General features: G+C 57.5%; 1 protein-coding gene across 1 annotated transcript in view; it reads left to right on the top strand.

Moving 5' to 3' along the window:
- Nucleotides 1-5,877: 5,877 nt before the first annotated feature.
- Nucleotides 5,878-15,697, top strand: part of SORCS2 (sortilin related VPS10 domain containing receptor 2) — a gene marked incomplete at both ends in the record, with an annotated part of 482,856 nt that continues 473,036 nt past the window's right edge. The window contains one exon of the mRNA XM_082653831.1: nucleotides 5,878-6,354. Coding sequence (XP_082509957.1) covers nucleotides 5,878-6,354 — 477 coding nt within the window. The remainder of the gene's footprint in view (nucleotides 6,355-15,697) is intronic.

Below are 15,697 nucleotides of genomic sequence, written 5' to 3' on the forward strand. Positions count from 1 at the left end.
GGCGCTAACTGTGCGGTGTCCGTGATTAAAGAGAGCCCTGATGGCCGGGAAAGGGCCACTTGTCATCTGCTCTCTGTCCGGTTCGGGCCTACTACCTGGCTAGCCTCTCACACGTCAGGGCTTTGGTGGCCCACAGTGCCGGTGCTCTGGGGATGGAAATCCCTGCCACCACCAAAAAGCAACCACCCTCACCACTGCCTATAATGCACCCCTACGCGGCACCACCCAAGGAGCTGCCGCCGTTTCCTCCCCGTCTCCCCGCCCTCTTTGGCTCGGGGCAGCCTGCGCACTGTCTGTCTCGCTGTGGGGCCGCGTCTTCCTCCTCCGTCTGGACGCGTTTCCCTGCCGTTGCGGGAGCAAACTTTTGTCCTGGTCCAAGTTAGTGTCCCGACCAGCTCTCCCCACTGCCTTCTCCCCGGCCAGCCTGGTGATGAGGCTGTGGCATTGGTTGATCCTTCTCCGCAAAGCTGGTACCTCGAACCCTTGTTGTTCCCTGACAGTCATCAGGACACTTGTCTGCAAGTCACCGCTGCCCTCCTGCCCCGGAGCAGGCAGAGAGCTTCTCAGCGTCGCGGGAGGCCGAGCTGGGCAGCTGAGGGAGCGGCCGGGGCTCCCCTCTGTGGAGCCCAGCACCCCACCAGCACCCCGAAAGCCTGTTCCCTCAGTCTCCCTCCTGCCGGGTCCCCCAGTGTCCCTGGTGAGTATCGCTCGTGATTCCTTGACTGTCTCTGAGACGGGCCTGCTCGGGGAGCTGCGTCTGCCGAGCTTCGTCACGATTATAAAGAGAAATTAAAATATTATCACTAGAGACCTTTGATCATTTAAAAAAGCTTGAGACTTTTAATGAGCAAGCAGTCTGATTAAAAGTTGGAGTGGGCTTCCCTGGTGGCGTAGTGGTTGAGAGTCCGCCTGCCGATGCAGGGGACACGGGTTCGTGCCCTGGTCCGGGAGGATCCCACATGCCATGGAGCGGCTGGGCCCGTGAGCCATGGCCGCTGAGCCTGCGCATCCAGAGCCTGTGCTCCGCAACGGGAGAGGCTACAACAGTGAGAGGCCCGCGTACTGCAAAAAAAACAAAAAACAAAACAAAACAAAACAAAACAAAAAATGTTGGAGTGACAACGTATTTCTTCTGCTTTCTGGATGAGAGCATTGTCATGGAACCGGGAAGCAAGGCTGGGTCTTGAAACTAAAAGATTTGGCCTGGGGTTCCAGGGGCCCCCACGTACCTGTCAGGAAAGGCACCATTTACTGTGGTCCAGCCGTACGCCAGGCACTTGGCATCTGTCCTCTCACGAATCCTTATGAAAAGCTGTGCTGCAGGCCAGGGGCTCGCGGCTGGCTGCACACTGGCATCACCTGGGAGCTTAGAGATGCCCCACAGAGATGGCGCGGTCAGGGGTGGGGCTTGGGCGTCGGTATTTTTCTGAAGTCCTCCAAGTGATGCCAATTGTGCAGCCTGGGCCCAGAGCCACTGGGTGCGTCAGGACCACCTAGAGGGCGTGTTGGACACAGATCGGGGCCCCAGCCCGGAGTTTCTGGTTCAGTAGGTCTGGGGTGGGCCCAGAAATCAACCCATTAACTCAGATGCTGCGGGTCCAGGGATGACACATTGAGAGCCACCGAGTCAGGGCCGTGCTGGCCCCATTTCACAGGTGAAGCAATTTATGGAACAGAGAGGTGAAGTTGGGCCACGCTCAGGACACCCAGTTGGTACATGAGGACGTGGGCCTTTGAATCCTTTGGGTAAATTACTGCCCCCGTGTGCTTTCACCTTCCCCACCTTTAAATTGGGGAAAACAGTACTTACCCTCTAGGGGAGTCAGAGGTGCGCTGGGTTCTTCCATCAGAAACAGTGCCTGGCCCAGAGGAGGCCCTCGAGTGGCAGTCTCGGTTGTTATTGTTACTGTTACCTGGAGGGATGAGTGGAAGAGCAGAAGGCCAGATGGCGGCTCCCCCTTCCTTTAGGCCCCCAGACACCTCCCTGGGATCGCCTGCTTCCCTGACGTCACTGTTGAGCCGTGCGCCTCCCCCATCAGACTGCGAGCTCTCCAGGAGCAGGACCAGGCCTGACTCGGTCTGGAGCCCAGTGCCCTGCGTGGAGGCGAAGAGGGAGGATGACTGGGGCTGGTTTCCCCGTCTTAGGATCTTGCTGTTGTGAAGAATCAGGTGTTACAGATCTGGAGGGGGTTTAATATTTATCTCACGCATGCACCCTGATGCCAGGCGCTGAACCCCAGCTTCTGCACGTGGCCTGCCTCCACGTGTTCATGCCCAGACACCTGCTGAGCTGTCGGCCACCTCGGTGGGCGCCGCAGACACTGCCTCTGTGGCCTCCGGAGACCCCACTGCGCCGGGGGTGTCGGACAGGATGCCTGATCGAAGCTCTCCTTTGCTTTCTACACTTGCCTGCACCTTTCTCCTGCATCTGCGTCCCTGAGTCCCTGATGTGAGTCACTAAGGAGGGTGAGTGCGGGGGTAGGGGGCGTGAGACTGGGGTGAGGGAGGCACCCAGAAGCGGGCTCCCCTCCACTCTCCCCTCCTCCGTCGCAGCCCACTGCCCTGTGCCCAGCTGCCACGACTTCTCTCTTGTCCTGCACAGTCGTGTCCTCAGTGCCTTCCTGCACCTGTCCTCCTGGCGGCCAGAGTGATGCTGTAAGAACGCTGCTGGTCTCACTCTCCTGCCTGAGACCCTCCAGAGGCTTTGCAGCGGTCTGTGGATACAAGTGAAGCCTGGCAGTTCCTCCTCCGAATACCCAGTTGCTCTGGGCCGGGCTGGGGCTCACGTGCTCCCCCTCTGCTGGGATGGCTCTTCCCGCCAGGCTCGTGCCGGGCCTCTCAGCTCCAAGTCACCTGGCCCCCAGCACCTCCTCGTTGCCATCGCACACCTGCCTTATTTTCTCCTGGGGACGCAGCACTGTCTAGGTTTTCCCCCGGATCTGTCTAGCTGCATGAGGACGGACGCTCCTCCCCAGCACAGGGAACTTGTCTGTCTCCCTCATCACTGTGTTCCTGGGGGTCCAGTGATGTTTGTGAGCTGAGAGATCCGGGGAATCACAGCGTCTCCGGATTTGGATTCAGAAAAGGGATGAATCAGTCCTGCTCTTCCGAATGCCTTGTGGCCTTATTAGGGCAGAGGCAGCCAGTTGTTCTGGAGGGAGCACTGGTGAGGCATCATGGCCTCTGCATTCCAGACCTGGACCCTCTCCCCGGTTTGTTGGGACATTAACCAAATCCCTAATGATGTGGCCTCGGTCTGAGCCTGGGGGTGATGTGTGTTCACGTTACCTCCCTGCCTGGCTGAGCTCTCCAAGCCTCGGAGGGGTAACACGCACAGATGGCAAGTAACCGGGGTGGGGTAAAAGAGCGCCCCCTTGGGGCCAGAAAATGTGCCTGGAGTCTGGCCCCTGACTCTGGCCAGGTGACCTTGGGCAGCCATCACTCTGAGTCTGTTTCTGTGACTGTAAGATGGGGACAGCCTGATGGTGAGAGTTAAATATAACCTGCAACATCACCCACCCCAGGAGCAGAGGCCCCCATCTTCTTTTCCAGGACGCAGCCAGTCCCTAGGAAAGTGCCCAGCACACAGTAGGTGCTCGATCATGTGTCACTGTCAAGTTTTCTTGAGGACAATACTTGGAGGCCTTCCTTTATTTAAAAACAAGACAAAACAAAACGAACAAACAACTGGAAGAGACCTTAGAGACTGTGCAGCCCCCTTCCCTTCACAGCCGGGGACATGGAGGCTGAGCCAGCATCAGGGAGCCTCTTGGTGAATTTGTGTCTAAGGCGGGACAGACCCAGCTCTTCTGACCGCCGTGCAGCGAGCACCTTCCCGCCAGCCACCGTCTGCAGTGTTGCTTTGCTCGTAAGCGTCATTTTAGTGCCCGCCTGCCACTTGGTTTTGTCTCCCCTCCCGTCAGTGCTGCGCTGACCCTGTTCTGTTCTTCTCTGCTCCCCGTGCTAGACCAGATGTTCCCACAGCTGCTGGCTCCCCCTCCTCTCCCGACCCTGGGCCTGAGCTGGAGACGTAGACTCTGACAGATGGGGAATTTACACCACGGAGGGGGTGAGGGCACATTCCAAGGTAGGAGACTTCATAGGTATCCAGCCAAGCCCCGCCCCCCACCCCAGCACTGGGCAGAGGGCAAGCCCAGTCTGTTATTGGCTATGAATTCCGGGTGAGCCTGGGTGAGCAAGCAGAAGACAGGGTGCTGGGTGCTTCAGCTCTTTGGGGGCCAGCGGGAAGCCCCACTGTCTGTCTTTCCCAAGCGTTCGAGCCTTTGCTCCTTGGCCCCGTTAGGCTCTCTCACTCTGCGCTCTCTCTCTCTCTCTCTCTCTCTCTCTGAAGCAAAGAGACCCAACTGGGAGGTGAGTGTGACGGGGATGCTGAACCTGAGGATTTTTTTAAAAAAATTATTTATTTTATTTATTTATTTTTGGCTGCACTGGGTCTTCGTTGCTGTGCTCGGGCTTTCTCTAGTTGCAGCGAGTGGGGGCTACTCTTTGTTGCTGTGTGCGGGCTTCTCATTGCGGTGGCTTCTCTTGCTGCGGAGCAGGGGCTCTAGGCAGGTGGGCTTCAGTAGTTGTGGCACGCGGGCTCAGTAGTTGTGGCTTGCGGGCTTTAGAGCGCAGGCTCAGTAGTTGTGGCGCACAGGCTTAGTTGCTCCGCGGCATGTGGGATCTTCCCGGACCAGGGCTCGAATGCGTGTCCCCTGCATTGGCAGGTGGATTCTTAACCACTGTGCCGCCACCAGGGAAGCCTGAGTCTGAGGATTTTTATTTAATGTGGGGGCCACTGGGGAAGGAGGAGGCGGGGTGGCCCCTGGCTGAGGATGCACAGCTACTCTGACCCTGGCCTTGCCTCGGAGAATCTCGTGCTCCTGTGTCTTTTCCCTGAGGCCAGTGCGGAGCACATGGTGGGTGCTCAATGAAGTTACATTGAAATCTACCTAAAGTAGGTTCATGACCTTGGGTGGGGACTTGGTGCGCTGAGCCTCTGTTTCCCCAGCTCTGCACCGTGGCTGCCAGGCTCTGAATGGGACCTTGTCCCACACCCTCTCCTCACCCAGGCGTCTGTCCTTATGTTCAGGGACTGCCCCCTTGGTGGCCCCCGGGGTTGGGACATAAAGCCACTGTCTGCAAGTCCTGAAGCCTAAGCCACAGGAGTGGCTGCACCTGTAGGTCATCTGGAAGCTGCCTTAGCGTCTTCGCAGGGCCCTCGGCTGCCTAGAAGGTCTCCTCCTCACCCTCAAGGAGCTAGGTCCTGTCTCCACTGTTACTCCTTCAGAGGCTCCTTCCGGAGACCACCTCCCCACTTACGGTCTGGCTTCATTCTGGTTCTCTGGGGTGATTTTGTCCGTGAACGTGTCCACTTAGGTGTGGTCTTTCTCCCACATTAGACACTCAGCAGTGGGAACAGGCACCTGGCTGTGTTTACCCCTGTGTCCCCACTGCCTGGAACTCTGCTGGCCCAGAGTAAGTGGTCAGTAAATACAAGAAGAAAGGGCGGAAGGAAGGCAGGAGGGCGGGAGAGGAGGGAAGGAGTAAGGAAGGAGCAAGGAAGGGAGGAGAGGGGTCTGTGGCCTGTGGCCCTGGAGGGTGGCGGCCTGCTCCAGGACCTCCGGCCCCTGGTTCCTGAGCGGCTGGCGCTCGCACGGGCGGGCACGGAGCCGGCCGGCAGGTGGCGGTGCGCCCTCGGCTGCGCGGGTGGCGGCGGCGGAGCGGCGAGTCCCCTCCTCCCGCCGGCTCCCTCCCCTCTACGGGTCCTTTCTCTGAGCTCTCGCTCGCGCTCCCCAGCGCTCTCCGCTCTCCCGGCCGCGGTCTCCCTTGCCCGCGCCGCCCCGCCGCCGGCCCCGCCGCCGCCCCTCGGCGACCATGGCGCACCGGGGACCCCCGCGCGCCCCGAAGGGCCCCGGCCCCGCCGCCCGAGCCCCTAGCCCCCGGGCGCCGCCGCCGCCGCGCTCGCCGCGCTCGCGGCCGCTCCTGCTGCTGCTGCTACTGCTGCTGGCCGCCTGCGGGGCGGCGGGGCGCTCCCCCGAGTCCTGGCGCCTGGGTCCCCGCGCCCGGCTGACCCGGGCGCCGCCAAGCCCGCCTGCGGGGCGCGCGCTGCCCGGCGGCGGCGAGGACCGGCAGGCGCGTGGCGCGGAACCCGGCGCCCCGGGTCCCGGTCAGGCTCCGGGTCCCGGCGAGGACGGCGCCCCCGCCGCGGGCCAGGGGCGCTGGGCACGGGCGGCTCCAGTGGCCGGAGCGGCTTCGCAAGCGCAGGTCTCACTCATCAGCACGTCGTTCGTGCTCAAGGGGGACGCGACGCACAACCAGGCGATGGTGCACTGGACGGGCGAGAACAGCAGCGTAAGTGACCTCCGCGCATCCCCCCGGGCCCTGCCCCGGACACCTCGGAGCCCCCACTTCCGGACGGCCCCGCGGTCACCCCGGGCATTCTCGGAGACTTGGGGACGAGAGTCACCTCGGCGGCGCCCTGCTGGCCCCTGGCCACTGGTTACTTGGGGACCAGATACGTGAGCGCCCTGCCTCACCTCGGGGGGCATTTCCGCTGATTTCCGGGACCCTGAGCCACCTCAGGGGCGGCCCCACTGGCCTCCAGATCGCAGGTTGGGGGGTGGGTGTCTCCAGAGGTTTCGGGACCCCGGCCACCTTGGGGCGCCCCCAGGCCCTTTAAGATCATTCACGACTCGGTGTTGCGCCTTTATCGCCTTCAGACTCCACCCGGTCCACCCAGCGTTGCTTTGGGATTTTTGGTTCCAGGACCCGCTCCACCCTGGTCTACCCGGGACCCCGCTCGTGGCACCTCCACGGGCTCTAGGACTTCCCCGGTCAGCCCGGCGTCCGATTCTGGGACCCTCGATTCTGGGGCCGCCGCTATCCCCGCGTTCCCGTAGGGCGACCCGCGGCTGCCTTGAGGACCGGCCGCTGACGCACCTGGATGCGCCGGGATCTGCTTACTCGCGGGGCTGGGAGCGGAGGCCAGCTCCTTGCACTCCCTGCCCTCCCCCACCTTGGCCGCTAGTTCGGCCTCGCTCCAGCTGGAAGTTGGACACCCCTTGCCCTGCAAACACACTTCTGTTAAGGTCCTCTGGCGCCTCCTTCCACCAGCTCTGTGGGTCCTGCCCCCTCTTGGATCCCGCCTCCTCCTTTTTGGTGGTGTCTCCCGGGCATGGGGATACCCTCATATTCTTCCCCGGGGGGGGGGGTGCCACAGGGTCGTTTCCCTCCCACCCCGCTCTATTCCCGCCGGAGCAGATAACCCGTGGTCATCTGTCTTGGGGTCACCTGTCGGCAGCCCCACGTGGATCATCTCTAGTTTTGGGAGAGGGAGTGGTGGAGGGAGGTGGCAGCTGTGTGTGCGCGCGAGGTTATGGGGAGAAGAGATGGGAGCCCCTCGTCACTCCTTTCCGTAAATGTCCACTCACTGTCCAGTGGCTGAGCCCCGACCCTTCTCCTTGACCAAGGCTTCCCAAAGTTCTGGGGAAGCCGCGCTGGGCCAGGGCCCCTGCGTCCATTGGGAGTGGAGGGGCGGGGATGCAGGTGCTTCTCTAGTCACCGCAGGGGTGTAGCCTGGGCTGGGCGGCACTTTTACCCACCTCCTCTGTCTAGCCCCGCTGGCTGGGGAACTCTGCGGGAGAAGGGAGGGGCGGGTGGATGCGCTTCTTGGGGCAGGGGCGGCACTGGATGGGCCTGATTGGTCCAGAGCGCGGCGCCCTGCCGGACCCCCTCCCCAGCCAGCTTCTCACGCTTGTGCCGGGTCTCTGGTCCTTGGTCACCGTCTCCAGTCAGACTGGAAGCCCTGGGGGGAGGGGCGGGTCGGCGCTGACCCCCTGCGCTCCGCCGGCCAGCAGGGGGCAGGCAGGGCCCTGAGGGGCGGTGCTTTAGGGAGGGGAGCAGGCGCCCCTACCTCGAAGAGCCCTTGGGGGAACGTCCCCACGTACATCTGGAGAGAGGGGTCAGACCCCAGACGTGCAGCTGGATCCCGCCCTTCTTCCTTCCTTCCCAATACTCGGGAGCAAATCGTGTCCTGTGTACCGTAAGCTGTAACTCAGGGACTGCAAGGTAACCTGGACACCAGTAACTCAAAAGAACCAGTAAGCATTAACAGTCAGACCAGTGGAGCCGGAACATCCAAACCAAGCCCCCTCCCCCCAGGTTGTTCCTCCAGAAGCTCACTCTTTTCAGCTTCGTGGTGGGGGGCGGTAGGGGTGAGAGAAGTTAGGGAGACCCAGAGGGGTGGAGAGCAGCCTCCCAGGTGGGACCAGCACCTTCAGGGCTCACTGACACCCAGCCCGCCCGCCCACCCCCATCCTGAGAGCACAGCTCCCCTGGAGAGGCTGAGGAGAGTCTGGGCCAGTGGGGCGGGGCCTGGCAGAGGAGCCCACCTGGCTTTGCTGCTTGGGGACAGTGGCTGAGCTGAGTGACTCCTGTGTGACTGTCTCCTGGCTGCTGGCAGCTGAATGCCTGGAGGGGGGGCTTGGGAGTGGGGAGTGGGAATGTGGGGAGGTGCTGACTTCTCTTTAGTGGGCGGTGGGAAGTCCAGATCCGGGGAGGAGCTTTGAGAGAGGCAGCTCTCCCCTGGCCTCTGGGAAATGGGGGGCCGGGGTGGCTGTGGAGAGCAGGGCGTGGCCTGGCACTCAGCAGACGGGAGGCGAAGCCCGAGTACTCATCACTGTTACCGGCTGTGGTTCTGGAGATGCTGACCCGGCGTTTGGCTCAAGCACCTCCCACTTCTCTTGCCAGCCCCGCCCCCCCTCACCCATTCTCAGGCTTGGGAAGTCGGGGAGACGGGAGTTCTCGCTGGATAAGCGCATCATCCTTTGGCTTGGGGAGCAGGTGATGCTTTAAGAGTTTCACTTGCCTGGGAAGAACTCAAGAGGAGTGAAAGCTGTAACCGAGAGCCAAGGAAAACCCTTTTTTCAAACCATTATTTTCTCAGCACTCCGCGCATGCGTTGCATTGTTTTCTCCGCACGTGAAGTGTCTCGGAAATGCGCTTTGGTCCCTCTGGCAGCCGCAGGGCTAAGGATTTTAGCCAGGATTCTGCACGTGGTTCACCTCCGCTTGAAAGCCCCATCTTTGAAAGCTAAAACGGAAAAGAAACTAACTTGAGGCTGATTTGCTGAGCAGAGTCTTTTAAAAATTTTATGTCATCTGATTTGCACAGGTATCCGAACCCAAGGAGCTACGCTCTGCAGATGTGCTCTACAAGAGCAGAGGTGGTGTTTGCTTTACCATGTCAGGTGTTTTACAGAGTTAAAAAAAGCATGTGGGGAGGGATAGACTGTTTAAAATGGTGTTTTAGAGCATCTGCAGAAAGGAACGGCAGGATTCGAGCTTATTCCAGGACAGGCCCCGTCGCTGTAGCGCTGAGAACATATGTGCGTTTTCCTTCCAAAGGCTCGGTTTCTTCCCGCTCCCATGGAGATACAGAAGGGGACTAGCTTGGAAGTTCGAACACTGCCTTTCTGTCTGCCGTTTAGCTGTAGAAATGAATTGTTATGTGTGAAATGAGTGTTTCATTGAAACCAACTGGTGTTACCTTCGATGGATCCAGAACGGGTCATGCACGGAGGCTCCAGGTTCTGGGTCTCCCGAGCTGCCTCAGAGGCAGAGGTGTGATCTGGAGACAAGCATGGCAATGCAGGTCCCTGCCTCCGGGGTCAGGGCTTCATGCTGCCCCAATGGGACGGTGCTGTGCCCTGTCCCAATTTTACCATTTCTGGGAAATCGCGTGCGCGTTATACTTAAGTACAGCTCGCCTGTACGCCTTCCCTCACGGCACTGGAACTTCAGTTTCGATGCGGCAGTGGACTATAATGTGAGCTTCCTGCAGCCAGGCCCAGTTGGTTCAGTTTTGTTGCTGGTGGTCAGCAGATCGGCATGTCCCCCACCCCCGCTCCACATCTGCTCTGTGCTGTCCTGCAGGGTTGAGGATGTCGAGGGGAGCTGTATGCAGAGGTGATTCTGCCCTGACTATTCATGCTCTCTGCTCAGGGATCTTCAGGAACCTGATATCTGTGCATATTTTATACCCAGAGAGCCAGAGCTCCAAGTCAGAAGCATGGAGCTTCTGAAGGTGTGAAATGGGTCACACCTAACACAGCTGTCAGATGTCAGGTTCCTTGAGGGCAGGTGTATTAGCCTCCACAGCAAAGTGCCACAGACTGGATGGCTTTAACAGCAGAATGCGTTCTCCATTTTAGAGGCTGGATGTCCAAGATCAAGGGATCAGTAGGGTTGGTTCCTCCTGAGGCCTCTCTCTTTGGCCTATAGATGGCTGTCTTCTCTTTGTGTTTGTGTCCTAATCTCTTCTTATAAGGACACCAACCATATTGAATCAGGGCCCACTCCAGTGGCCTCATTTTACCCTAATCCCCTCTTTAAAGACCATATCTCCAAGTATAGTCACATCCTGAGGTCCTGGGGGTTAGGACTTAAATATGTGATTTGTGGGGGGCGGTGAGGGGGGCACAGTTCAGCTCGTAACAGCAGGGGAGGGGCCTCAATTACTTTTGCATCCCCTGAGCTTAACGCAGGGGAGCTCAGAGTAGTCCTGTGGGGAAAAAAGGGATGGATGTGAACAGTTGGGATACGAGGGGTGAGCACCATCTTCCCCAGTGGGGAAATCAGGGAAGACTGCATGGAAGAGGTGGCATCAGGGTGGACTTATGGGACGAGTAGGGGGAGTATATGGGAGATGGAGAGGAACATTCTGGGTGAGGAACTGCTTGAGCAAGGTCTGGGAGGTGGGAATCTGAAGGTATGTCTGTGTCACACACAGAGACAGTGAATGCATTGTGCGTGGAGAGGAATCAGAGGAAAGAAGTTTGGAAGAAACTGGTTGAAGTCCACTCCTAATGGGTCCCAAATATGAGGCTGAACAGCCTAGCGTGGCAGTGCGGGGGGGGCGGTTACTGGTGCTTGAGCTTCAGCCTTCTTGGGCTTGTACCCGGCCCTGCTCCTCTCTGGCTCTGAGATTTGGGGTGGATGGACTGACCTCTCTGGGCCTCAGTGTCTTAGATTTGGGGGAAGTGAAGGCTCATAGGTCTGTCTGTGGTGCAGGTTCAGTAGGGTAATCCACGTAAAGTGCTTGGACAGGGTCTGGCCTGCAGCAGGTGCTCAGGGAGTGATAGCAGGGCTGGGCTGAGTTTCAACCAGTGACCCGGGGACAGTGCGCAGGGTGGGCTTGGTGAGGGGCCGTGGAGGTGAGACCTGTACAGAGACTCGGGGAGGAGGCTGCTGTGACGGTGAGGCCTGGCCCAGGGCCCTGGAGGGGGCCGAGGGAGGGAAGAGCAGGTCTGAGAAAGGGTTCAGGTGAGGATGGACGGGACGTGGCTCCCCAACCCCCTACGGAGGCCTCATGGCTCACGGCCAGGCTCCAGCGTCCAGAGACCATGAAGGCCTTCGTGGAAAGCCCTTCGGGTTCTTGAGTGAATCCAGCGACAAAGCTGATTTGTAGCCTTGAGTCTGACGGCTGTGGTTTCGTGGTGACGGCTCCACTCCGCTCTTGTGGGCGGGCTTGGTGGCTCCAAGTCTGCTGAACTTTCCGTGAGAAATTTCGGGATTCCAGACCAGCACAGTGCGGGCCTTCCGGCGTTTTGGGGTGGGGACTCCCTTGGACAGAGTGGTCCGGTTCATGGGTGGCTGAGTTGTGACTGCTCAGTGCTTGGCTGTGGGCCTCTGCCCCCAGATGAAGCACTTCTCTGTCGTGGCAGCTTCACCAAGGGCGGCCAATGGCCACCCAGAGACGGACAGAGGCAGACAGAGGTCACGGGATGCTGTGACCAGCACTGAGTGCCTGTCACATTTGTTGTCAGGAAGCCAGCTGTGCCACCTGTCGGGGACCCTGGGCCTGGCGGCTGGACCAAGAGTGATGAGAGAGCGAGGGCAGCCTGTGTTGTGGGATGGGTGTCGCTCAGTGGACACGTATGCTTGGTGGGCAGAGCCTGGGGAAGTCCTGGCATGCAAGGCAGCAGTGTTGTACTTGGGGGTATGCTTGCCCTGTGCCTGGGACCACCTAGGGTCTTCTGCATTCTGTCTGTGCCTGGAGAGATCACACAAAGTTTGAGAGCCCCAGGTGAGAAGAGACCTCATAGTAGCCTTCAGAGCAGCTGCTTTCTAAGAGGGTCTGTTAGGTGCCGGGGTACAGTGACAAGCAAAATCACTCATGGCCCCTGTCCTGGCAGGACATTGGGACTGGACAGGAGTTCATTACAGAATTCTGGTGCTTTAAGGATCTGTGCTGGGGGGGTCAGGGAGGACTTCCTGGAGGAGGTGATGATCGAGCAGCTCTGAAGGGTGGGTAGAGTCAGTGTCACCTGGGCTGAGGAGGATGTTGCGATGGTGAGACTGTGCAGGCTGAGGGAGAGGCCCGGGGTCCTGAAGACCCCGGAGCACCAGGCAGAGAAAGAACAGGTCCGTCAATCAAGAAGCTTTTGGCTCAAAGGCATCAAAACAGCCCTGTTAATAACGTTCCCGAACACATTGCACAGATCTACGTTTACTTTAATGACGTGGCTATTTAATTTGTGGTTGCATGAGGGTTCCTGAGAGTGTTTTAAAGAGGTCATAAATGAACTTGATTCTTCTGCACGCCCCTTCAGATTAGAAGGCAGCCCAGTGCTTGCATTAGGCCTTCTTTGGAGCTCCTGTTGTTTTAACATGTTACTTTATTATAATTTGTCAGAGGCAGGCTAAGCCCCCGAGGATGACACCGTGGGAGTGCGGAGCTGGAGCCATGAGAACATGCGCTGGCGACACGCTGAGCATCCCTGAGCGCTTCCATTTCAGGAAGACCCGGAGGGCGAGCTTGTAAACTGCCTTCTGTTTGGGAGCTTCCTCACTTTTCTTTTCTCTTTTTTTAGCATCCGAAGAGTGAGTTATTTATAGATTCTTACCAATAGCCCGTTTCGCCCTCGCGCTCCTAATTCCCGAGTTTGCATGGGTGCTTTATGGAGCACGGAGGGATGTGATGACCCGTGAAGCCAGCTGTTACTGCAGCCCTGTTCCTGGCCAGCGTGTGCCCAGGTGTGGAAGCTCAGGGAGCAGGGGAACTCTGGCTCTCATCGTGGTCACGACAAGGTCTCCATCCCAGTATCTGGAGGGTGAAGCATGCGTGTGGGTCTGTCCCCAGCCTGCTCTTGCCTGTGGGAGCCCTTTGAAAGCCTCATTCGGGGCGTGAGCTTGGATGCTGGGCATAGAACCGCCATGGAGACACGCACCCGTGGCCCTTCCGGTTCTGTCCAGTGGATGGTGGGGATGGCGAAGGCCCCGCTTCTGCCCCACGCGGGTTCCCACGGTGCAGCCGTCCCTCCGGTGGGTTGCAGAGCACAGACTCTCGCAACCTGTTCCCAGTTGCGCTGTGAGCTGGCGACTGACAGCCCACTGAGGGCAGCAACAAAACCATTTCTACTCCAGCCCCGTGATTCCAGGACACTTCCCAGAGCACACAGTGTGCACATCATCTTTGTCCCGCATAAGCTCTGTTTGTTGTTTTAAACGTTTTATAGGAGTACTTGAATGTGAGCTGTCACTGGAGAACCGGAAAGAAGAAAAAATTAAGACTCCGCTGTTCTTTTGAGGTGGAAAAGTTCCTTCTTATTTTGCATCTCTGCAGTAGTCAAGTTGCTGCATTTGCACAGAAAATTACAATCATTTAATTAGTTTCTTCTCACACCAGCTCGAAGATCTTAAAATAACAGCACCCTCCTTCCTTCGTGATTTTCTTGCAAAAGCAGATCATTTCCCGCAATGTTGAGCTCGCCTTGACTCCGACAGGGCACATCTCTTGCATGATGCCGTTTCCTGATGCTCAGAGATAAATTAAGTTCAAATTAAAGTAAGAAAAGAGCCAGGCCGAGTGTGGCTGCTTCTCTTCAGATCACTTTTAATTCAGAAAGGGCTCTTTATGAGTTTTCTGTGCTGCGCATAATTCTGAGGCGTCAGAGGTAGAGATACCATCTTCCAGGCCTTAGCTGGAGAGATGGCATTTAGGATCGCCTCCGTGCTTCTCCTTCGGACGTAATTTTATCTTATAATAACAATTTCTCATTATTTACATATTGCTTCTGATTAGTAATAATGAAGTCAATAATCACAGTCCCCTTTTATGTGTCCATGGCTGTGCCGAGCACATCACAGGCATTAACTCATTTAGTCCTGGAGACAGTCCTAAAAAAATAGATACGATTATTATATTCATTTTACAGACGAGAAAAGAAAGGTTCACAGCATCCAGGGGACTGGCCCAAAGTCACACAGCTAAAAAGGGTCTGAGATGCGATTTCCTTCTTCACTCTTGAGCCTGAGTGCTATTTTTTTAAAAATAAATTTATTTATTTATTTGTTTTTGGCTGCGTTGGGTCTTCGTTGCTGCGTGTGGGCTTTTCTTTAGTTGTGGCGAGTGGGAGCGACTCTTCGTTGTGGTGTGCGGCCTTCTCATTGCGGTGGCTTCTCTTGTTGCGGAGCACGGGCCCTAGGCACGCGGGCTTCAGTAGTTGTGGCACGCGGGCTCAGTAGTTGTGGCTCGCGGGCTCTAGAGCGCAGGCTCAGTAGTAACAGCGCGCGGGCTTAGTTGCTCTGCGACATGTAGGATCTTCCCGGACCAGGGCTCGAACCCGTGTCCCCTGCGTTGGCAGGCGGATTCTCAACCACTGTGCCACCAGGGAAGTCCCTGCGTGCTATTTTTTTAGTGCAAGAAATATTTCTACTCTTTTTTCTTTATTGTTATTTTTTAATGGTGATAAAATACAGATAAAATCTACCCTCTTAACCAATTTAAGTATACAGTTGAGTGGCATGAAGTACATTCACATTGTTATGCAACCGTCACCACCATCCACCTCCAGAACTTTTTCATCTTCCCAGATGGAAACTCTGTCCCCGTTAAACACTAGCCCCCCATCGCCTCCTGTCTCCCCCTTTCCCTGCAAACCACCATTCTACTTCCGTTTGTGAATTTGGCTGTTTTTTCTAGGGACCTTATATAAGTGGAGTGACACAGTGTTTATCCTTATGTGACGGGCTTACGTCACTGGGCATGATGTCCTCGAGGTTCATCCAAGTTGTAGCCTGTGTCAGAATTTCCTTCCTTTTTGAAGCTGAATCATATTTCACTGTGTGGATGGACCACATTTGTTTTCTTGTTCATTCATCCGTGGACCCTTGGGCTGCTCCCATCTCTGGGCTAGAGTGAGCAACGCTGCTGTGGACATTGGGGTACAAATGTCTGTTCAGACCCCTGCTTTCTCTTCTTCTGGCTGTATACTCAGAAGTGGGATTGCAGAATTCTGTGTTAGTTTTTGGATTGAGCCTGAGGTCTTAACTACAGCAGACATCGTTCTTGTGTCTGCTTTGAGTTTTTGCCCACTTGCTAATTAGTTGCGTGGTTGCAATCCCCAAAGAAACCTGTCGCCCTGTGGTTTTGGGGGAGAAATATTCACAGCACTAAGGGCCATCCCATACCTGGGAAGGACACAGCAGGGAGACAGTACAGTGGGTGGGAGTGGTGCTATTTCTGGTTTCTTCTGATAACCCCCCATTCTGCTATGTGTGACCCAAGGGGAGGGGCTGTTGCTTGGAGCCCAGGACATCCAGATCTGTCAACGTTGGAAAGTCAGAAATAGGCTGACTGGTCTGGCGGTGGGGGGCCTGCGGGGGGGTAGGAAATGGTCCAGGGGGGCGTGGTC

This window comes from Grampus griseus, assembly GCF_964374135.1.
Source record: "Grampus griseus genome assembly, chromosome: 4".
NCBI classification, from domain to species: Eukaryota; Metazoa; Chordata; class Mammalia; order Artiodactyla; family Delphinidae; genus Grampus; species Grampus griseus.